A 25380-nucleotide genomic window follows, 5' to 3' on the forward strand; every position below is an offset into this window, starting at 1 on the left:
TCTACAACCATTCAGCATTGTTCACACCCTCTTAAGCTTTAGCTTCACCAATCTCCTTAAGGTTTGATCTGAGTATTCTGTCCTAACAGCGGTCAAACATCCAAGCTAACTGGCTAACAGTTGTGGCAGTGACATTTTATTAAAATGGGCACATGCATAGTGGAGTATTTTGTTTGGACAGCTAGCTAGCTAAACAATGAACTATAATCCCAACTCATGACGTTACTACCCTGAATGAATCTGCAGGCAGCTAACCAACCAGGTTCAATGTTAGCTAGCTAACATTGGGCAATAACTAACCAAGCAAATGGCTCTGAAATACAAAATAATAAGATCATACATGTTAGCTAGCGAGCCAGCCAGCTAGCTAACAGTACACTTTGACTTGAAATGAAAACGACTTTGTCAAAATTAGAAACGTGCAATGTCTGAAAATGTAGCTAGCTGGACTATCTTACCTTTATACATCATGGTTGGACACTTCTCCATGTCACGGATGCCATGGTTGCCCTTAGTTCGAAGATGTAATCTGGAGACCGGTGTTTTCTGCATCTCCTTAGCTATCATAATCTAATTCCACTGATTTCAAAACTCTGTCCTCCAGAGTGGAGAGCAACACAATCGTGGCTAGCGGGAAGGTTGCTGCTTTTTCTGTGGCTAAACCATCTAGACTCGTAATTTAACAATTGTATTCATATTTACAGATGGCATAACATTTTTATTAAGGCACATGAAAGTTCACATGTTCCAGAAGGCATTTCTGCCTAAAAAAAAATATATATATATATATTACTTTCAAATGGCTCTCATGTGAAGTAGTGACCCGCGACATACGCCTAGTTTCCTGAAACAGATCACATGTTTCTCGAAGGTCAGGTCTACTTTTGTTACTACAGCTGGGGTTTGAAGACTGGGGATGTTATTGGAGACTTTTCATACCTTCAATACAAAGATTACCTGTGATGTCTATTCTGTCCATCTGCCTTTCTTGCCTCTGCCCATTTTGACTTTCCTTGCCCCCTAGGCACTTGTGTACGTCTGAGAGGATTGGGTAAGCAATTGGTGGTAGCTTCTTCTTGCCCATCTTATGACTGTGTCCCCCCCCTCCCTCCCTTTCCCTGTGTAGGTGGGTTGTGGCACACCAGTCTGATAGACAAGAACCTAGTTGACTTCTTTGTCCCCTTCCTGCCTCTGGAGTACAGACACGTGCTGCTGTGTGGCATGGCAGAGATGTCCGCCAAGGGCCTGGAGCCTGACCAGGACGTGGTTGACCAGATGGCCAGAGACTTGGTCTATTTCCCCAAGAGTGAGAAGATCTTCTCCGGCAAGGGCTGCAAGACCATCGGTGGCAAGCTAGATTACTACACGTAGTGCGTGTTTGAGATCGACTACGTTGCTGCCGGCGGCTGCGGACTGACTGATCTAATCATAATGAGTAGTAATTAGGATGGTTTGTAGGTCTGATCAGTTTGTCTGCAGTTGTTGACCGCAATGTAGACGATCTCAGAGGGAACAGCTACTTCGTCTGTCTCCCATCTACTCTACTGTGTGCACTTTCTTAATGAGAACATCTCCGCCAGTGAGGTGTGAGGAAGTCAGTGACTGAACTCGGAGGATGATGACCTGCCCATCAGGTCTCCCAACTTCAACACAACCATGTGGAGGACATAATTGGTCTCTTTCTGATGTCATTTCTCCCTGAAGATGGACTACTGAGAGAGAGGAGGGCACATTTTAAAAGGAGAGAGAAAAAACACTGAGTGGAAACGCAATTTTTAACCAATCAAGGTGCTTGATCCTGACATATTCTGTGAATGAATATCTCCAAATAATGATTTCCTTTTTCATGGAATTCTGCTGCACATGAACTATGGCAAGTGAAAATGAGTTGTGTATTAGAAACAAATGTGGTTTAAAGTTACAATCTCTAAATCCATTTTTTCAGCCAAATGGCATCCCTGACACATGGTTTGTTTTCAATCTGAGGGGTGCTGGGGCCGGACAAATGTCACTACTCTCCAAACGACAGATTGATTCAAGTCTGAGATCAACGTGATGATTATATTCTTCAAGAAACAATGGGTACATATTGTTACTCTAAATAAGAATTGGACGGCTGTAACTATTTCCGCTTGCCCCTTTAATTGTCATTGAAAATGTAGCAACTGAAATATTGTGTATTTGTGGTTCACTGGATACCCATTAATTGTTTATTTTATTTCTGTTGTAGTACCCAGTTTACCAATAGCTAAACAGAAAAATCTGCCTTAAAACTTGCAGAAATTTTGCCTACTCATTCACCAGAAGCATTGTGTACATTTCAAAATCTGCTGTAAGTTTATCTTTGTGGGTATACAAGTATTTCGTTCAGTTCACCAATTTTATGACACATTTTTCAAGGTTGATCCAGATTTGTCCTAAATCATTTAATTGAGTAGTCCAACATTCCATCTTGATTAAATGTCTGCAATGAAGTAAATCCAATTGTAATTTGTTTTAATTTAACTTAACCACAATGAAACAATTGTAGATTTGATGTATAACTGTATACCATGCCTTAGTTGGCATACTGTTCCCGGTCTAAACAATGCACAAAATAATTACAGGAAAGAATGTTCACAATTTTTCATTAAAATGTTTTTACATGGGAAAAATCGGTTTCGTTTGAGTAAATGAAATATCAAACCGTTTTGAAGGTAATGTAAGAACTACTACGTTTAAGTCAGGACATCAAAGGAGGCATATTTGTACATTTTACACTCAAAGCATTCTAGCTTGCTCATGTAAGCCTTTTTGGGTGTTATATTCATGCGAGACCATAACTTAGCTGGGATTTTAGTCAATAGACAGGTTGTAGGCTTATCTGATCTTGTCCAGAAGTGAAATATCTTTCATCTCTTCTCACCTCCCCGGATCCTGGCCTGCAGGGAGGTCAGCTCCACACTCTTTACCCCTTCTCTCGTCTCTCCTGGTGGTATTGAACAGATTGAGGGCCTTCACGACGTTGGTCATCACAAACAGCAGTAGCACTACGACCAGTCTGATGGTGAAAGCTGTCAAGGTTGGTGCAATAGAAACACAAAATGGGGGGATTGATCATCAGCAAATATGATCTAGGATCAGTTTAGCTTTTTTGACCATGTTGAATAAGATGACATGGACAGTGGGGATCTAATCTTAGATTAGCAGTCTCCTACTCTTAGACACTAAGAAAACAGCCCCAAATCTAAGCATCTGTGGAAATCTGTCAATATTGACAAAGTCCAAAAGTTAGTTCCATGTTCAGCTTACCTGTGACAATGAGGGAGTGGAACTCAGAAGTTATGACAGAAAAATTGATTTTTATGAACACAGGTGTAGTTCCTTTGGTGGAAGTAATCTAGCAGGGAAGAGGAAGGCAGAAGAGTGATTGACAGCTGGCTGAGTCTAGGGTCTTGTGGAGCCAGTGAAAGTGAGAAGGAAGGAGCCTCCTGGGTACTGTGGTGGAGTGGAGCAGGTGAAGCTGTCGCCCCATAACGCCACTGTCTCCTGGAGACCCCTCCCATTGGGGCAGTCAGAGATATTAGGCTGGAGAAGGAGATCTGAGCAGATCACCTCAACAGGATGGTATTGAACCAAAATCAATTCAAATAAACTCCTTTCTATTGAGAAAATACATTGAGCGATCACATTTAAAAGGTATCATCAGTATCTCTTCTGGAACAGAGTGGTTTAGCATTGAAACAGGAAAGCCACAGCCCAGTTGTCTACATACTACTTCTGCAACACCCATTTCTTGAAAGAAGCCGCTCTAGCCTTTAGCTCAGAGCGGATGTTGCCTGTAATGCATGATTTATGGTTGGGATATGCACTTTGCATTCGGAAAGTATTCAGACCCCTTTTTCAACATTGTTACATTACAGCCTTATTCTAAAATTGATTAAATTAAAGATTGTACTCATCAATCTACACAATACCCCACAATGACAAAGCACAAACAGGTTTTTAGAAATTTGAACAAATCTATTAATATTAAAAACAGATACCTTATTTACCGAAGTATTCAGACCCTTTGCTGTGAGACACGCAATTGAACTCGGGTGCATTCTGTTTCCATTGCTCATCCTTGAGATGTTTCTGTAACTTGATTAGAGTCCACCTGATGTAAATTCAATTGACTGGACATGATTTGGAAAGGTACACATCTGTCTGTATAAGGTCCCACAGTTGACAATGCATGTCAGAGCAAAAACCAAGCCATGAGGTCGAAGGAATTGTCCGTAGAGCTCCAAGACAGGATTGTGTCGGGCACAGATCTGGGGAAGGGTACCAGAAAATGTCTGCAGCATTAAAGGTCCCCAAGAACAGTGGCCATCGTCATTCTTAAATGGAAGACATTTGGAACCACTCTTCCTAGAGCTGGCAGTCTGGTAAAACTGAGCAATTGGGGGAGAAGGGCCTTGGTCAGGGAAGTGACCAAGAACCCAATGAGCTCCTGAGTTCATCTGAGGAGATGGGAGAACCTTCCAGAAGGACAACCATCTCTGCAGCACTCCACCAATCAGGCATTTATGGTAGAGTGGCCAGACGGAAGCCACTCCTCAGTAAAAGGCACAAGAAAGCCTGTTTGGAATTTAACAAAAGGCACCTAAAGGACTCAGACCATGAGAAACAATTTTCTCTGATCTGATGAAACCAAGATTGAATTTTCTTGGACCTGAATACCAAGCGTCACGTCTGGAAGAAACCTGGCACCAATACGGTTAAGCATTGTGGTGGCAGCATCATGCTGTGGGAATGTTTTTCAGCAGCAGGGACTAGGAGACTAGTCAGGATTGAGGGAAAGAGGAACGGAGCAAATTACTGAGAGATCTTGGATGAAAACCTGCTTCAGAACACTCAGGACCTCGGACTGTGGGTCCGAGGGACAACATACAGGACAACGACCATAAGCACACAGCCAAGACAACACAGGAGTGGCTTCGGGACAAGTCTCTGTATGTCATTGAGTGGCCCAGCCAGAACCCAGACTTGAATCTGATCGAACATCTCTGGAGAGACCTGAAAATAGCTGTGCTGCGATGCTCCCCATCCAACCTGACAGAGCTTGAGAGGATCTGCAGAGAAGAATGGGAGAAACTCCCCAAGTACAGGTGTGCCAAGCTTGTAGACTCGAGGCTGCAATTGCCGCCAAAGGTGCTTCAACAAAGTACTGAGTAAAGGGTCTGAGTACTTATGTAAATGACATATTTCAGTTTTAATTTAATATTTGCAAAAATGTCAACACAACTTGTTTTTGTTTTGTCATTATGGTGTATTGTGTGTAGATTGATGAGAAAAAAATAATTCAATACATTTTATATTAAGACTAATCTAACAAAATGTGGAAAAGGTCAAGGGGTCTGAATACTTTCCGAATGGACTGTATGTACGGTCACAATAAAGAAGTGGTCAGATGAGGTGGGTGCTAACCTACAGGACTGTTTTGCTAGCACATACTGGAATATGTTCAGAGTCACCGGCTTCATCAATAAGTGCATCGACGACGTCGTCCCCACAGTGACCAACCAGAAGCCATGGATTACAGGCAACATCTGCACTGAGCTAAAGGTTAGAGCTGCCTCTTTCAAAGAGTGAGACACTTACCGGGACACTTACAACAAATCCAACTACGCCCTCCAACAAACCATCAAATAGGCAAAGTGGTAGACTATCACAGATTACAAAGTTACACGACAGAGTTTACCAGATGAGCGAAATTACTTCTATGCTCGCTTTGAGGCAAGCAACACTAAACCATGCTTGAGAGCAGCAGCTGTTGATCACGCTCTCTGTAGCCGATGTAAAGACCTTTAAACAGATAATGCATGTCATTACAACAAGATGCCCAGTGCTTCATGCCCACTCTCTCCTCACCCGCATCCTACACCACACTTGTCTGTCCAATGCATGTATGTAGCTTACCCGCTCCATCGCAAACTGCTCTATCCATTGTTAATTTAATGTTGAGCTAAATAAAAACAATTTTAAAGTAGATTTAAAAAGGAACAATATAAACCATTACTTATTTTGGGTTCAAACCAGTACAGAACTTTATTTTGCTGGTCAAACAGCGGAACGGAATGAAAAAAAGGGCAGGTACAGGTAACTGCATACTTGGAGTGTATCTGAAAGTGTGCGTTGCAAAAGAACTGGGTGGATCAACAGGGATGGGTGAAACATCAGTGCTTCATTATTAAACAGCCATAGCCGGGTGCACCGCGGTCAGCTTAATGTTTACATAGCAGGTTAAGAGAACTAACCTAGGAGAGAATTAACTTGGCAGGTTAAGAGAACTAACGTAGCAGGAGATTAGGAGAATGAGTTTAATATTAGGAAAGGGGTTATGGGTTAGGTTTAGCTAAAATGCTATGGTTGTCAACAATGGCCTTATCGTGCAGCCCAATCATCCACGCAAAACGATCATGAGTGGAAAAAAATCAGCCCAATTAGCTGATTTTCTTTACATACACCCACTTCTGTTGACACAACCACTTTCAGACACACTCCATGTATGCAGTTAGCTCAGAGTTTCTAAACCCAGAGGCGCAACATGGCAAATATTCCCAGGAATGCTTGCGAAACAGACCAAACAGACTAAGCTAGGGTTTGAGAGGTCATTGAGAGAAGTGAAGAATTCTTCCTTAGTTCATTTTCTCGAAATCTGAAGGCACAACCTAGATTCGAGCCAATGTCTTCAGTAGTTCAACATGTAATTACTCCAACCTTGTGAAAGTGACAAGCTAACATGTTTTACTTTTTGTCAAAAACAACTTTATAACGAAGAGGTGCCTTTGATTTGATGGCCTGCAAATGTGCAGTTCAGTGCAAGACAACCGTTAGACCCGATTATGTGTTTATATACATGAGCTTAGCTAGCCAATGTCTCCATTACATCGCCTACAAGTGTGATCTGGGATTTCTATTGGAGAAGCATTCTTTTTATTAAAAAAAACTTTTTACCCCTTTTTCTCCACCATTTCGTGATATCCAATTGGTATACTGACTCGGGAGAGGCGAAGGTTGAGAGCCATGTGTCCTCCGAAACACGACCCTGCTTGGCAGAGTGATGAATCACACTTCACGATCTGGCGGTCCAACAGATGAATCTGAGGTTAACAGAAATGGTTTGTCGAGATCGGTGTGGAAAAAGTTGACTTGCCTACACAGAGCCTTGACCTCAACCCCATCGAGCACCTTTGGGATGAAATGGAACGCCGACTGTGAGCCAGGCCTTAATCGCTCAACATCAGTGCCGACCTCACTAATGCTCTTGTGGCTGAGGGGAAGCAAGTCCCAGAAGAGTGGAGGCTGTTATAGCAGCAAAGGGGGGGACCAACTCCATTTTAATGCCCATGATTTTGGAATTAAATGTTCGATGAGCAGGTGTCCACATACCTTTGGTCATGTAATGTAGTTTGTGCCTTTAGATTTCGAGAGAATGAACAATTAAGGAAGAATTTTTCACTTCTTTCATTGACTTCTCAAACCCCGGCCTGGTCTGTTTGGTCTCTTTGGCAAGTGTTCCTTAAAATCTCGTGATGTTGCGCCTTTGGGTTTAGAAACTCTGTGGTTTTAGCCTAGTCTTGCTAACACCAGCCTCTCTAGTTTGCTGTGTAGTCACATGGGTCACGAGTCAGCCATGCTAGTTTTAGCCCATCTTGTGGTGCTTTCAAGACAACAGGGAACTCTGGGAAAGGAGAAAATGGCAGTAGAAGATGTGAAGTTTGAATCAGATGGCGTGTCAAGTGGAGATGAGAGTGTGAAGAATTGGAATACATTGGCGAATACAAAAGGAAATAAGAGAAGTAAAGTGGTAGTGGAATGTAGTTAATTCAAACCTAGTTCTGATTATTTTTTGGTCAGAGTAAGGGTTTTGGATAGATGTTAACTGGGAGATCCGATTGAAGTCTCTGTAAAAATTGAGGATTAGGTGGCGATGAAAATAACGACAAATGGGCTTATTTTGTTGTGTATCTGTGGAACGGAAAGAGCGTGCTATGTACCAAAATAATATATCGGAATGGAATGTGTTGTGTGTGGATCTTCGAAGCAGGGCACCTATCAAGGGTGTTATCTTTTGGGGTGTCGCTAGAAGTTAAAGCAAATGATTATTTTGATTATTTTAACAAATGCTCAGATTAAACATATTGTGCTATTTATCACAGACTACTTTCTCCTCTATTGCATCTTCACTGTCAGTTTCCTGGCCTCTCTCGAACTCCACACCAGTGTCATAATCAAAGGTATGATCAAGAGCCTCACATACACTATATAGTTTGGTCATTGTGCTGCCACAGAATGAAAAGGCCTCAAAAAAGAGCTGTGAGAAAAGTTCTATATTTTTTTGAAACAACATTGTGATTGTTTGTGAGAATGCCAACAGGTGTGGTTCCTGTGGGGGAAAGATTCTATAGGGTTCTAAGGTTCCCGTGGGGTTTGCCATGGAAGCCAAGATGGGGAGTGAGGTGTGTGTGTGTGCGCACACTCAAACACACATGCATGTGGGGGTCTGGGAGAGGAAGTGTTCCATCTGATGAATGTGCATGTGCCTGAACTCAATGTTATACACTAATTGTAGTCTCACCCATTCATTTATTTTGACTGGGAACACCACAGTTGTACAAAAGGTAAATATAACACCCAAAATGTAAAGAAAATCATCAAAATGTATTTTGTGTGTTCAGATGCCCTGTGTGGACAAAGTTATGGAACCTTATGACAATCAGATTAAATGAACTACATTTTTCAGAGAGAGAACTTGTAAATCAGTCCAATTCGACCAGAACACAGCAGGAGTGTTAAAATGTACTTAAGTAGTGGTGGAAAAAGCCTTCGTGCAGTGTGATAAATGCTAAATATTTGGTCATATGTCAAGTGTATGACGGGAGGGGTATATATGCCAGCTGAGCCTAAATTCTGCAATTGTGGTGCACCCAAACTTCTGAAGTGTCCTGTTTGGGCGAAGGAGACTGACGTAGTAAGAATAAGGGCTGTCCAGCACGTCTCCTATGCAGAGGCATTGAGAAGAGTGGAATAAAGGAGTGAAGTTGAAGAAATAATGGTAGTAGGAATAGAGACACATAGAGAAACCAGATAATATTCCTTGTCAACAGAGGGATCCTGACATGTTGCATGTCAAGAAGGTGAACTTTGTAGCGTTTATTGCATTGGTCATCAACTGCACTGCGCAAACAGAGGAGAACTCAGAGAAAATAGGCATCATTGTGAGTGCGGCTGAGCGTTATTTGAGACTCAAGGATTTGAGTGCCCTGTCCTTACAGGCACCTGAGCCTGTTTAGGGATCGCACAATGGAACATTCTCACAATGAAATATTTTTTGTTTCAATGCCCCATGCAGTAGGTGGCGTCAATACACCAATAGCTGTAGTTTGCCATAAAACTTTAAAGAAGAAGAAGGGGGGGAAACCAAGTCAAATCATGACGTCATTGAACTTCAGGTCGGGAAATCGGTGCTCCAGAAAGGTGCTTGTTCAAAACAACTGGGAACTAGGGAAAATACGAGGTCAAATCATGACGGCATTGATCTTCAGGTCGCAGCTCAAGAAAGAGTCCCGAATTCCGGAGTTGGAATTCCAAGTTGGAAGACCGTCCTCGACTAACCTGTACCCCCTGTATATAGCCTCGTTATTGTTATTTCATTGTGTTGCTTTTTATTTAGTTTTTTTCTACTTTAATTAATTTAGTAAATGTTTTCTTAACTCTATTTTTTGAACTGAATTGTTGGTTAAGTGCTTGTAAGTAAGCATTTCACGGTTAAGTCTACACCTGTTGTATTCGGCGCATGTGACAAATATAATTTGATTTGATTCAAATAGATTTTTCTCAGCCTGAGTTTTTTTTTTCACGAGTTCCCAGTTATCTTGAACGTAATGAAGTCTCAAGTCTGAGATGTTCGAGTGTTTCGCATGTTACTGTTTAATAAAAAAGAATCATCAAAAAAGGAAGTTGTTTGAACGCGACATTTGCTTTTACTGTCGCATAATGATTACGTAGGAGGAAGCATCGTAGCTGATTTGCACTCCGTCTTTCCACTCCTAAATGATAAGCTATTTAGCTACATTTTCATTTTAAGAGAAAATGAGAGTAACATACATATTGTATGTTTTGATATCGAGTGTACTTGTGAATGCGTTCGAACCAATCTCAACCACAATTGTCGGTGCGGGAGTAACATTAGGCCTAGCAGCAGTGGGGAAGAAAATGTACAATCATTTACATGAAAGTTGCGAGTCAAAATGGGTTACTTTTAATTCAACAGGTATGTGTACAGCTAAACTATTAGATGGTTGAAGTGTTTGTTTACGTGGTTTACTTAGGCTATTTGATAATGTAGACACAGTCAATCCCTTTGCGTTTTAGTCATCCAATTGCATATTGATCTCCACCAATATACCATTGGCCTACTTTAGTGGGTCATGACATATTGTGTGGTTGACGGGCAGCTTAAAAAAAGAGAAAACAATGCCTAAAATCTATAAATGTATAATTCTTGTGAAATGTACAGTACCAGTCAAAGGTTTGGACACCTACTGATTCAAGGGTTTTTCTTTATTTTACTATTTTCTCAATTGTAGAATATAGTGAAGACGTCAAAACTATGAAATAACGCATATGGAATCATGTAGTAACCGAAAAAAGTGTTAAACAAATAAAAATGTATTTTATATTTGAGATTCTTCAAAGTAGCCACCCTTTGCCTTGATGACAGCTTTGCACCCTCTTGGCATTTTCTCAACCAGCTTCTTGAGGTAATCACCTAGAATGCATTTCAATTAACAGATATGACTTGTTAAAAGTTCATTTGTAGAATTTCTTTCCTTGTGTTGTGTTGCGACAAGGTAGTGGTGGTATACAGAAGATGGCCCTATTTGGTAAAAGACCAAGTCCATATTATGGCAAGAACAGCTCAAATAAGCAAAGAGAAACAACAGTCCATTACTTTGACATTAAGTTCAGTCAATCCTTAAAATTTCAGTGCAGTCTAAAAAACCATCACTCACTATGATGAAACTGTCTCTCATAAGGACCGCCACAGGAAAGGGAGACCTAGTGTTACCTCTGCTGCAGAGGATAAGTTCATTAGAGTTACCAGCCTCAGCAATTGCAGGCCAAATAAATGCATCACAGAGTTCAAGTAACAAAGACATCTGAACAACTGTTCAGAGGGGACTGTGAATCTTTGCGGAAAGAATGTTGCTTCCAATGTAATTGTCTGCATCATTTCCAATCCCACATATTTTTGGGGTAAATATATATGTCCATACACGCATGCATATATATACATACACATACCTATATAGACATGCATACTTTTTAAAAGAATATACCTTTATTATTATTCCCCGCAAACCCTACCACCGATCCCCCAATTGAAGTAAACTAATAAACACTTCTGCTTCTACCTTCAATCCATACACCTTATACAAATTCTACAGACACAGTCTACTTTACAATAGTTGTCTCTTGTTTGTTCTTAGTCCTTCCTCTATTTCTGATGTCCATCCAGTTTGATTGCTATTTGTAACTATGCTATTTCAAAAGTTCCGAACCTATATACATTTTACAGATACCGTATGCTTTACATTGTTTATCTTGTTATTAGTCCCACCCTTCAGCTCCATTCAACCCCTCCCATCTGTGTCTCAACATCATCCATTTTGGATTTCTACTTGCCATATATTTTTCAACTGTGCTGTGATGCTTCACAAAATAATTGAACCTTCCTATTCTCATAGCTTCTATAGATTGTAAATTAAAAATATATATTTTTGCTAAAATAATTATTATATAATTGATCGATTGACTATGGCTTTTCAAATCACCCAGTATTGCTATCTGTAGTGTTAGTTCTAGGCAAATGTTGCAATTCTTCAGCCATTCCTGGACCTGTGACCAAAAATGAGCTACATATGGACAATACCAAAATAAATGATCTAATTACTCTGCCTCCTCACAGCAGAATCTGCAGAGCTGGGAAGATTGTATGTATAACATTCTATTAGTTACAAGAATTTTGTATAGCAATTTATATTGAAAAATGTGAAGTTTTGAATCCGGCGTTGTTTTGCGTATCAATTCATAAACCATGTGCCACGGAATGGGTACATCCAAAATCTCTTCCCAACTATTTTGCAATTTATATGGCACAGCTGTCAGTTTTTTGGTCCTTAAATGAAATTGGTATATATTTTTATTTATCACACTTTTCTTTAACCATTTATGTTCTTTAATACAGGGCCGATATACAAGTTCCTTACTTTTTTCCCCTTCTACTGGCCTCTTCCATTTTTGTGTTAATGCTGCACTTAATTGGTTGTAATTTTGGGTAGAGCAGACATTTCCATATGTCTATGTTAGCTGCATGTGTGACATAACTCCACCAGTCCTATTTCTGATATCATTCACAAAAATTATACCTTTTTTAAACATTTCTTTGATAAATACAGTTTTTCTTAATCAATTATTATATTTGAATTTAACCACAATATTTGTTGTACTATTTGTTCCGTCCTTTCAGGTGGATTAAACTGAAATTGCAACCAACTTTCTAATGTTTGTTTAAAAAATAAAGATATTTTGGAGATTATTTCCTTTTCAAACAACCGAAAGTGAGCAGGTGTAATCTGAATAAAGGAAAAGGCCCTTCCTGAATATAGGATGAGACATTCGTACCAATTGACTAGAGAACCAGTTTGGATTTAAGTATAACTTTTGTATGACTGATGCCTTTAGTCTAATGCTTTAATATTTAATAATTTCTGCCCACCGAATTCATATTCGTTATATAAATAGGCCCTTTTAATTTGATCTGGTTTGCCGTTCCAAATCAAATTTGGATGTTATATGCCAGTTGGCAACTACAGTGGTAGCGGTAATGCACCTTAAAGTTGGTTGCCAACTGCCATATAAAGAACAAAGAAGAGGCCTGAAGGAGGAGAGATTACTAGAAACAAATTTCTACCCTTTTATCTGTGGATTAATTGTCGGGGTAGAGGACCTTGTGCATTTCTGGTAAAATAACAACCCAATGTTTATATCCCAGGACAAATGACCTAGCAGCCGCTAGCTAAATTGCCATTTAATGTTTTAATGCTTGGCAAAATCAACATGCGCATGAGCGGTCTGGTCAGCATGTAACTGTACACGCGCCAAATAAGAGCCCCAAAGTGGAGGTGTCATAAAACCCATAAAACCCAGTGGTCAAACAGGGAAATGGTTCCAATCATTTTTCTACCATTTCTTCCCCGTAAGGTATTTTAGAAATCTGAAAATAAGGACTGTGTTTCGTGTAGGCTTACCCTGGCGTGACGTTTTGATAACCATGTAAATCTTTCGGACAAGGTGACTTTTATCAATATATTTGGCTCTATTTACTCATAGATGAAAAAATGCTAATTAGCATCAAAGTACACAGGCAAAAAAATCCCTGCAAGCACTTGCACATTATCTCTAGCTGACACCTTTGCTATCAGGTGTTGTGTCAATTTCAAACCCACACAAGACAGTTAACAGAATTGTCTATTTAAAGAAATGTTGCCAATTTATTCATTACTACATTTAGCTAACATTAGATTGTTAATCCAGGGATTCTTACTTTGGCCTCGATTTGGCAGACTTGGCCATATCATCATGGCATTTGTAGTTCTTTATGATATCCACATTAGCAGCAAATTAGCATTTCATTTGGGAGGGGGGTAATACAGGTGAATATATTGATAAAAGTCACCTTGTCCTAGAGAGATTTACATGGTTATCAAAATGTCACACCAGGGTAAGCCTTCACTGAAACACAGCCCTTATTTTACACCCTTATTCTACTATAGCCTACACGCCAATCGCCAAATGGGAACAGGCAGAAAAATCGATCCACTGAGGTAGGACAAAGTCGAAGTTTAATTCACTTTGAGAAAAACTGTGAAATGGGAAGGGAGGGCCTGATAAGTAATATTTGGGAAATATTTGGTGAAGTGGTAGTGTTGTTATCACCGGCTATGTTATGTGTGATGATTGTGAGGCGCTATACAAATTTGACAGTTACAAGAAAGGGACTTCAAATAGGCCTATGCACGTGAAGGGAACTGTAACCTAGGCTACTGTTCAGATGGGTTGAATGGAAACTGAAATCTGGACACAGTCTAGTCTATAACCACTGACATAGCCTTAATAGTAACTCCTGCCGATTTAAGCATTGCTTGCAGTAAAATTATACACCAAATGTAGGCACAATTTTGACTCGGGAACAGGAGTGGAGAAAAATAATTTATTTCAGCATCTTGAGAGAATGCGAATGCATAGTTAGCACCTCTACAGCCGGTATCTATCTTTATCAGCATTATAAGCTATTTAAACCACATAAAAGATGCATCCAAGCCCAACTGAAGTCGCATCAGGAACATTTTGGGTCATTTTCACAGCTAAACGTCTTTCCTTCGCGAAAGAGGCAGAGATGACAGAGAGAACTTTACTGATGTCAACTAGATTGAAGCATTAATTCTGGTGAGCAAGAGTTTATTCCTCCAGTGCAACATATGACAGAAGAGAAGCTGCATGTATCTAATTGTAGGAGTTTACCAACAAATCGCCTACCAAAATGTCTGAAATTATAAGCAGAAACAAAGCCTAAATCAGTCCAAAAAAAAGATCCTTCCACCATCTCTGACAGTAGCCTACAGCGGATCTTCTATATTAGCAGGTTAGGGTCGAGTGCTGGCCACAGACTTTCACTTTATCACATATAGTCTGACGGTTGCTGATCGGTTATTAGCAATTGCGAGCGGGTGGGGGTGAACAAACAGCTGACCCGCGCACCACTAGCCTACTCAGCAGCTGGGTCCTACATGCTTAACTAATCACATGTTCTGAATATAACCACCTGTTATTTGTATAGAAATAATGGTGGTGTATTCGTAGCACGTCCCATTCATTAACACTTAATAATCAACTTCTTCCCTGTCATCAGGTTTGGAAGTGGCCCTAGATCAGAAGCTGTTTGGTCAACATGTTGCCTCCAGAGTCATCCAGAAAGCTGTAACGGGTTTCATGAACAATAAAAACCCTAAAAAGTCCCTGGTGCTCTCTCTACATGGCTGGACTGGCACAGGGAAGAACTTAGTCAGCCAGTTGATAGCTGAAAACATCTACAAGGAGGGCATGGCCAGCAGTTTCGTCCATCAGTTTGTGTCTACAGCTCACTTCCCTCATCTGAGTCAGATTGAGAACTACAAGGTAAAACAAGTATTTTGTAATATTGAAATACAATATACTACCTTGCAACCGTGGCAGGGAAATTCTCAATGGAGAATTAGGCTGTAAAAAAAATGAAATCACTATTATGCATATTCTATATCGGGGTATTCAAATCTTACCCTACAAGTTCCAGAGTACTGATGGTTTTCTGTTCTACCTGATTATTAATTGCACCCACCTGGTGTCCCAGGTCTAAATCAGTCCCTGGTTAAATGGGAAGAATGGAAAAAAGACATTTGAACTGGCTTCAAGGTCCAGATTTGAATTTGATGGTTCTATATGATACAGAATGTATAGCTGAAAATACATTTTAAATGTATTTTGCGGCTATGCTGTAAACTTTCTTCACTGCTGTAGATAAGTCTGTGTTTAAACTGTTGTGACCATCCCTCAGTCTCAGCTGCAGCAGTGGATCAAAGGCAACGTCACCAACTGCCCACGTTCCATGTTCATCTTTGACGAGATGGACAAAATGCACCCTGGCCTGATCGACTGTATAAAGCCCTACTTGGATTACTACGAATATCTGGACGGGGTCTCCTACCGCCAAGCCATCTTCATCTTCCTCAGGTAGGCAGACCAGCAGTGTGTGATAAGAATTCATGTGTTGTTTTTGGAGACTTTAGAATTGTTTAAACTGGACTTACATTCAAATACAGTATAGTAGTCATCCATCATCCTATCTTTCCCACAACTTAACGACTCGTTGTAGTGACCATATTTTTACTTCGCTGAAAATCAGCTGTGAATCAGATACGGAACCACAAAATTAAAGTTGAGTTACTTCAAATTTTGCTAATAAAATCACCACGCCTATTGGGGAACCCTGACCTAGGCCCGACATTACCCTAATGCATTTATAAACTACCCAATAGGCGGTCCGCGTGGTGAGGCCCTCCCTTCCCACTACCCAATGAAAATTCTGTTCTCGCTAGTAGATTTTTGGCCAACAGGTCCGACCGGGCCAGTGAGAAGAACAAAAAAAACCACTTTGGACCACTTTTAATATCTACTAGTTTGTTTTGCTCATCTCCATAGCAACGCGGGAGGAGAGCACATCACGCAGGTGGCTCTGGAATTCTGGAAAGCAGGTCGAGACCGAGAGAAGATCAAGCTGCAACACTTAGAACCAGCTCTCACCCTGTCCGTGTTCAACAGCAAGCAGAGTAAGCCACCTCTTTGCCGTCCTTTAGGGCTGAAGCCGAACTTATGCATTTTGGTAAACCTTTTCCATATTTAACAAATCATATACTCTATGTTCAAAAGTTTGTAGACACCCCTTCAAATTAGTGGATTTGGACATTTCAGCCACACCCGTTGCTGACCGGTGTATACAATCGAGCACACAGCCATGCATTCTCCATAGACAAACATTGACAGGAAAATGGCCTTAATGAAGAGCTCAGTGACTTTCAACCTGGCACCGTCATAGGATGCCACCTTTTCAACAAGTCAGTTTGTCAAATTTCTGCCCTGCAAGAGATGCCCTGTTCAACTGTAAGTGCTCTTATTGTGAAGTGGAAATGCTTAGGCGCAAGAACGGCTCAGCCGCGAAGTGGTAGGCCACACAGGCTCACAGAACGGGACCGCTGAAGTGCGTAGCCCGTAAAAATAGTTTGTTCTCGGTTGCAACACTCACTACCGAGTTCCAAACTGCCTCTGGAGCAACGTCAGCACAAGAACACTTCGTCGGAAGCTTCATGAAATGGGTTTCCATGGCCGAGCAGCCGCACACAAGCCTAAGATCACCATGCGCAATGCCAAGTGTCGGCTGGAGTGGTGTAAAGCTCACCGCCATTGGACACTGGAGCAGTGGAAACACGTTCTCTGGAGTGATGAATCACGCTTCAACATCTGGCAGTGCGAAGGACGAATCTGGGTTTGGCGGATGCCAGGAGAAAGCTACCTGGCCGAATGCATAGTGGCAACTGTAAAGTTTTGTGGAGGAGGAATAATTGTCTGGGGCTGTTTTTCATGGTTCTGGCTGGGCCCCTTAGTTCCACTAAAGGGAAATCTTAACGTTACAGCATGCAATGACATTCTAGATGATTCTGTGCTTCCAACTTTGTGGGAACAGTTTGGGGAAGGTCCTTTCCTGTTTCAGCATGACAATGTCCCTGTGCACAAAGCGATGTCCATACAGAAATGATTTGTCGAGATTGGTGTGGAAGAACTTGACTGGGCTGCACAGAGCCCTGACCTCAACTCCATCAAACACATTTGGGATGAATTGGAGGTTATTGGATACTTTTCAGTCCTTCAGTACAAAGATGACCTGTGTTGTATCTCTATTCTGTCCATCTGCCTTTCTTGCCCCTGCCTATCTTATGACTATCCTTACCCCCGAGGCACTTGTGTACATCTGAGAGGAATTGGTGGTAGCGTCTTCTTGCCCATCTTATGACTGTGTCCCCCCCTCCCTCCCTTTCTGTGTAGGTGGGTTGTGGCACACCAGTCTGATAGACAAGAACCTAGTTGACTTCTTCATCCCTTTCCTGCCTCTGGAGTACAGACATGTGCTGCTGTGTGGCATGGCAGAGATGTCCGCCAAGGGCCTGAAGCCTGACCAGGACGTGGTTGACCAGATGGCCAGAGAATTGGTCTATTTCCCCAAGAGCGATAAGATCTTCTCCGTCAATGGCTGCAAGACCATCGGTGGCAAGCTAGATTACTACACATAGTGCGTGCTTGAGATCGACTACGTTGCTGCTGGCGGCTGCAGACTGACCAATCTAATCATAATGAGTAGTAATTTAGGATGAATGGTGGTTTGTCGGTCTGATCAGTCTGTCTGCAGTTGCTGACTGTAATGTAGACGATCTCAGAGGGAACAGCTACTGTATCTATCTACCTCCTACTCTACTGTGAGCTCTTTCTTAATGAGAACATCTCCGCCAGTCGGGGTGAGGAAGTCAGTGACTGAACCCAGAAAGGGAATGATGACCTGCCCCTCAGGTCTCCCAATGTCAACACAACCATGTGGAGGACATCAACGGTCTCTCTCTGATGGCACTCCCTGAAGATGAACCAATGGACTACTGAGAAAGAGGAGATTGAATTGAAGGAGATAAAAATAAATCACACAGGGAAGTGTTTAATAAAGTTATCATTTTTATCCAATCAATGTGCTTGATCCTAATTTATATATTCTGTAAATGAGAATCTCCAAAAACTATATATTTTTTTCAGGGAATTCTGCTGCACATGAACTCAGTGGCAATTGAAAACTAGTTGTATATTAGAAACAAATGTGGTTTAAAGCTACAATCTGTAATAATTTGTGAAATCAAATGGCAGCCCTGCCACTTGGTTTGCTGTTAATCTTAGGGATGCCAGGGCCAGAGAAGTATAACCACTCTCTCCAAATGAGAGGGTGCTATGGATGCAAGAGCTCACACAGTCCATGAGATCAACGTGATAGTTAAATTCTTCAAGAATCAATGTGTAAATATTGTTAATTGAAATAACAATTGAACAGCTGTAACTTGCAGATTGCACCTTTTTTTAATTGTCATTAATAATGAAATATTGTGCATTTGTGGTGCACGGGATACCCATAAATTGTGTATTTTATATCTGTCGTCAATACAGACATGGAAATATCCACCTTAAAACGTACATCTATTTTGCCTTTGTTTTTTATCCTTACTCATTCACCAGAAGCATTGTGTACATTTCAACATCTGTTGTCAGTTTAGCTTTGTGGGTATACAAGTATTTAGTGTGCAGTCCACACATCTTTTCATTTTTCACTTATTTCAATATTGATCCAGATTTGTCCTAAATCATTTAATTGAGTAGCCCAACAGCCCTGTGTCTGTAAATGTAATGTATTTAAAATATAAATATAAATGTGTGTATATATATATAGCTTAATTACAATGAAACAATTGTTTTTTTGTACAATTGTGCCTTATACTGTGCCTTACAGTTGGCATGCAGTTACTGTTCTCGATATAAACAATGCACAAGAAAGTATTACAGGAAGGAAGGTTCACTATTTTTCAGTCACATGTTATGTAGTGAAAATGTGTTTTTGTTTTACTTTTGTTTGAGTACATGCAGTGGTGTAAAGTACTTAAGTAAAAATACTTCAGAGTACTACCTAAGAAGTTTTCTTTGGTATCTGTTCTTTACTATTTGAATTTTTGTCATTTTTTACTTCACTACATTCCTAATGAAAATTATGTCTGAGTATTGGAGTCTGCCCCTGGCTATCAGTACATTTCTCAAACAAGAAAATGATGCCATCTGCTTTGCTTAATATAAGGAATTTGAAATGATTTTGACTCTTGATACTTACGTATATTTAGAACCAAATAATTTCAGACTTTTACTCAAGTAGTATTTTACTGGATGACTTTCACTTTTACTTGAGTAACTTTCTATTAAGGTATCTATACTTTTACTCAAGTATAAAAAAGTGGTAAAAATAAATTACCACCGATTACATGACATATCAAAAAGGTTAAAGGAAATGTAAGAACTCCTACTCTCTTCTTCCACCTGGTGGTCTTTAAGAACGGGACCGTAGCACTACTACCAGTCTGATGGTAAAAGATGTCAGAGGATTGGTTGCAATAGAAACACAAAATGAGGGGATTGATCATCAGCAAAACTGATCCTAGGTCAGCACTCATTACCAGCAAAACATCCTATTTCAGAATTAAAGCGTCTCTGATTAGGAGTGCATATTGAATAAGATTACATGGGTCGTGGGGGACCTAATCTTAGATAAGTCTCCTACTCTTAGACTATGAAAATGGGCCCAGATCTAAGCGTCTGTGGAAATCTGGCAATGTTGACAAAGTCAAAAGTTCGTTCCATGTTCAGTTTACCTGTGACAATGAGGGAGTGGAGCTCACTGTCAGAGAAGTTATGACAGAAAACGTCATTCTTATTAACACAGGTGTAGTGCCCTTGGTGGAAGTAATCTGCAGCAGGGAAGAGGAAGGCAGCAGAGTGATTGACAGCTAGCTGGGTCTGGGTTCTGTTGTCGTTGGGGAGCATGAGGAGGAAAGCGACTCCTGGGTAATGAGGAGGAAGGCGACTCCTGGGTAATGTGGAGCAGGTGATGTTGAAGCTGTGGCCCCATAACACCTTTGGCCCCTGGAGCCCCCTCCCACTGGGGCAGTCAGGGCGTTATTAGGCTGTAGCAGTAGATCTGAGCAGATCACCTCAGCATAGGATGCTACTGAACCAAAATCAATTACCTGGCATCCTTTCTACATATGTGGACAATACTCTATTGCCAATTTAGAGGGTGCTGAGGAATATTTTTTGCTCTGCTCAGCCTAGGAGTTATTTTCTCCACTCATACAGAAGTAATAACGGCATAGTTCACATGAGAGAGAGATTTATCGGGGTTCTGCAACACCCTCAGCACCCCGAATTCCAGAGGCTATGTGCCAGCAAATTTTCAAGCTGTTTAAAGGCAGTCAACTTATTGTATGTACACTTCTGACCCACTGAATTATAAGCGAAATAGTCTGTCTGTAAACAATTGTTGGAAAAATGTAAAGTGTAAAGTATAAAACAATTAAAAAACTAGTTTTGTCACATACACATTATAGGTACAGTAAAATGTGTTGTTTTACAGGGTCAGCCATAGAAGTACAGCGTCCCTAGAGCAAATTAGGGTTAAGTGCCTTGCCCAAAGGCACATTGACAGATTTTTCACCTTGTCAGCTCGGGTATTTGAACCAGCAACCTTTAGTTTACTGTCAGAACACTCACCCCTGGCCCAACGCTCCTTTAACTGTTAGCTCCGAGGGTATTGTCTGTAATAATCATATACACATAGAATTTAAATCCATTGTTTGCACTGAAACTGTCTGCCTTAGAAAGAAGCCCACTGTGGGCAGCCCACTCAGTACCATTGACTCATGTAAAAGGTTATAGAATATATACATAAAATCAAACTTTATTTGTCACATGAGCCGAATACAACCGTGAAATGCTTACTTAGGAAAGATTTAAATGCAAATGGGGGAGTTGTTGCCATGTATGTCCAGAGTCATATTGCTGTTAGGCTGAGAGAGGATCTCATGTCAGATGATGTAATATGGATACAGGTTCATCTTCCTCACCTAAAGCCTATTCTCGTATGAAGTTGCTATACACCACCAAGTGCTAAAAGTCAGTATTTGGACTATATGTGTGAAATGTTGGATATTATACAACAGGTGGGTCTAATGCGGCAGGGTAGCCTAGTAACTGGAAGGTTGCAAGTTCAACCCCCCCAAGCTGACAAGGTACAAATCTGTCGTTCTGCCCCTGAACAGGCAGTTAACCCACTGTTCCTAGGCCGTCATTGAAAATAAGAATTTGTTCTTAACTGACTTGCCTAGTAAAATAAAGGTTTAAAAAAAAAGCTCCTGAGTGCTGGTTGGTTAAAAGCGCCTTCCAGCCGGTGTCTATTGCACAAGTTACCTCCACAAGTTACCACCGGCTAAATCTATGACGGTATAATGCCTATTCACTCTGTTCCATCTGACTGTGCAATCCACTGTCAACCCAGCCAGGAAAGTTATAAACTTGATCTCCACTATAAAAAGCGTCTAGACATTCTCACATTTCTTTTAGACTAACATTTAGTTTTCAACAGCAGAGATTTGTATAAACCTCAATCTCCAACTGTCCCATAGTAGTGAACGTGTAGGGGTCGGGACGAGAGACAGGTAGAAAGCGTTTCTTAGCCAGTCGAAATCATGAATCAGCTGGCATAATTTTTTATGGATACAGTGCCTTGCAAAAGTATTCATCCCCCTTGGTGTTTTTCCTATTTGGTTGCATTACAACCTGTAATTTAAATGGATTTTTATTCAAATTTCATGTAATGGACATAAACAAAATAGTCCAAATTGGTGAAGTGAAAAAAATAACTTGTATAAAAAAGAAATCTCAAAAATAAAAAACTGAAAAGTGGTGTGTGAATATGATTTCACCCCCTTTGCTATGAAGCCCCAAAATAAAATGAGGTGCAACCAATTACCTTCAGAAGCCACATAATTAGTTAAATAAAGTCCACCTGTGTGCAATCTAAGTGTCACATGATCTGTCACATGATCTCAGTATATATACACCTGTTCTGAAAGTTCCCAAAGTCTGCAACACCACCAAGCAAGGGGCACCATGAAGACCAAGGAGCTCTCCAAACAGGTCAGGGACAAAGTTGTGGAGAAGTACAGATCAGGGTTGGGTTATAAAAAAATATCAGAAACTTTGAACATCCCACGGAGCACCATTAAATCCATTATTAAAACGTTTAAAGAATATGGCACCACAACAAACCTACCAAGAGAGGGCTGCCCACCAAAACTCACGGACCAGGCAAGGAGGGCATTGATCAGAGAGGCAACAAAGAGACCAAAGATAACCCTGAAGGAGCTGCAAAGCTCCACAGCGGAGATTGGAGTATCTGTCCATAGGACCATTTTAAGCCGTAGAGCTGGGCTTTACGGAAGAGTGGCCTGAAAGAGCCATTGCTTAAAGAAAAAGAAAACAAGTTTGGTGTTCGCCAAAAGGCATGTGGGAGAATCCCCAAACATATGGAAGAAAGTACTCTGGTCATATGAGACTAAAATCGAGCTTTTTGGCCATTAAGGAGAACACGGTGGTGGCAGCATCGTGCTGTGGGGATGTTTTTCCATCGGCAGGGCATGGGAAACGGGTCAGAATTGAAGGTATGATGGATGGCGCGAAATACAGGGAAATTCTTGAGGGAAACCTGTTTCAGTCTTCCAGAGGTTTGAGACTGGGACGGAGGTTCACCTTCCAACAGGACAATGACCCTAAGCATACTGCTAAAGCAACACTCAAGTGGTTTAAGGGGAAACATTTTAATGTCTTGGAATGGCCTAGTCAAAGCCCAGACCTCAATCCAATTGAGAATCTGTGGTATGACTTAACAGCAGAACCCATCCAACTTGAAGGAGCTGGAGTAGTTTTGCCTTGAAGAATGGGCAGATATCCCAGTGGCTAGATGTGCCAAGCTTATAGAGACATACCCCAAGAGACTTGCAGCTGTAATTGCTGCAAAAGGTGGCTCTACAAAGTATTGACTTTGTGGGGGGTGAATAGTTATGCATGTGCAAGTTTTCTGTTTTTTTTTGTCTTATTTCTTGTTTGTTTCACAAGAAAAAATATTTTGCATCTTCAAAGTGGCAGGCATGTTGTGTAAATCAAATGATACAAACCCCCCAAAAATCCATTTTAATTCCAGGTTGTAAAGACACAAAAATAGGAAAAATGCCAAGGGGGATGAATACTTTCATAAGCCACTGTAGGCCACTCAGGAACATTCAATGTCGTCTTGGTAAGCAACTCCAGTGTATATGTGGCCTTGTGTTTTCAGTTATTGATCTGCTGAAAGATGAATTTGTCTCCCAGTGTCTGTTGAAGTCTAAACCATGTTTTCCTCTAGGATTTTGCCTGTGCTTAGCTCTATTCTATTTCCCTAGTCCTTGCCGATGACTAGCATACACATAACGTGATGTAGCCAGCACCATGCTTGAAAATATGAAAAGTGGTACTTGGTGATGTGTTTTATTGGATTTGCCCCAAACATAACACCTTGTATTCAGGACATAAAGTTAATTTCTTTGCCACATTCAGTTTTACTTTAGTGCCTTATTGCAAACAGGATGCATGTTTTGTCATATTTTAATTCTGTACGGGATTTCTTTTCACTGTTATTTAGGTTAGTATTGTGGAGTAACTACAATGTTGTTTCATCATCAGTTTTCTATCACAGCCATTAAACTAATTGTTTTAAACTCACCATAGGCCTCATGGTTAAATCCTTGAGCTGTTTCCTTCCTCTCCAACAACTGAGTTAAGAAAGGCTGCATCTTTGTAGTGACTGGGTGTACACCATCCATGTGTAATTTCACCATGGGATATTCAATGTCTGCTTTTTTATTTTTTACCCAACTACCAATAGGTGTGCTTCTTGGCAAGGCATTGGAAAACCTCCCTGGTCTTTGTGGTTGAATCAGTATTTGAAATTCACTGCTTGACTGAGGGACCTTACAGATAATTTTATTTGTGGGGTACAGCGATGAGGTAGTCATTCTAAAAATCATGTCAAAGACTATTATTGCACACATATACAGAGTCCATGAAACTTGTGACTTGAGCACATTTTTACTCCTGAACTAATTTAGGCTTGCCGTAACAAAGGGTTTGAAAACTTGACTCACGACATTTCAGCTTTTCATTAATTTATTTAAAAAAATCTAAAAACATAATTACACTTTGACGTTATGTGGTTTTGTGTGTAGGCCTGTGACTTCTCAATTTAATCCATTTTAAATTCAGGCTGTAACAAAATGTGGAAAAAGAGTATCTGGGTAAGGGTACAAAACCATTTCTAGTGTGCAGTGTCCAAGAGCACAGTTGTCTCCTTCATTGGGATATTGAAAAAGCATGGAACTACCCACTCTGCTTACAGCTGGCCGTCCGACCCAACTGAGAAACTGGGCAAGAAGGACCTTGGTCAGGGAGGTGGCAAAAAACCCAGTAGTCTCTACAGCACTTCACCAATCTGGGCTTTATGGGAAAGTGGCCAGATGGAAGCCACTCCTGAGAAACATGACAGCAAACCTGAAATTTGCAAAAAAGCATGTGAAAGATGGAGAAAAAAGCAAAAGATTCTGTTGTCTAATGAGACAAAAATTGAACTCTTTGGCCTGAATGCAAATCACTATGGTGGTGACAGCATCATGCTATAGCGGTGCTTTTCAGCCACAGGGACTGATAGACTGGCAAGGATAGAGGGAACAATGAAGAACCAAATACAGGCAAATCCTTGATGAGAACCAGCTTCAGAATGCAAACGACGGACTAGGGCGAAAATGTACGTTCCAACAGGATAATGACCACAAGCATACAGCCAAAGCAACGCTTGAATGGCTTCAGAACAAGAATGTGAACGTATTGAGTGGCCCAGCCAAAACCCAGACTTGAATCCCATTGAAAATCTGTGGAAAGACTTGTAGATTGCTGTTGACCACCGCTCCCCATCTAATTTAACAGAGTTTAAGAAAATATACAAGGAAGAAAATACTCAAATCCTTAAGTGCAAAGCTG

The 25380-nt window shown here is 40.8% G+C and overlaps 1 protein-coding gene across 5 annotated transcripts in view; it reads left to right on the plus strand.

Annotated features, from left to right (window-relative positions):
* tor1 (torsin family 1) overlaps positions 1–19424 on the plus strand; it is a 45435-nt gene extending 26011 nt beyond the window's left edge. For 2 of the 5 annotated variants that reach the window (XM_020465674.2, XM_020465677.2), the window contains exon 5: positions 1127–2654. In XM_020465674.2, coding sequence (XP_020321263.1) covers positions 1127–1371 — 245 coding nt within the window. In that variant the 3' untranslated portion in view covers positions 1372–2654. Of the gene's footprint in view, positions 1–1126; positions 2655–9451; positions 10301–15001; positions 15268–15682; positions 15859–16326; positions 16455–17724 lie in introns of those variants that run through there. The other 3 variants (XM_020465679.2, XM_031809049.1, XM_020465675.2) reach the window with 3 other exon arrangements.
* Positions 19425–25380: the final 5956 nt, after the last annotated feature.

The sequence above is a fragment of the Oncorhynchus kisutch genome, linkage group LG29 (genome assembly GCF_002021735.2).
Source record: "Oncorhynchus kisutch isolate 150728-3 linkage group LG29, Okis_V2, whole genome shotgun sequence".
Classification (NCBI taxonomy): domain Eukaryota; kingdom Metazoa; phylum Chordata; class Actinopteri; order Salmoniformes; family Salmonidae; genus Oncorhynchus; species Oncorhynchus kisutch.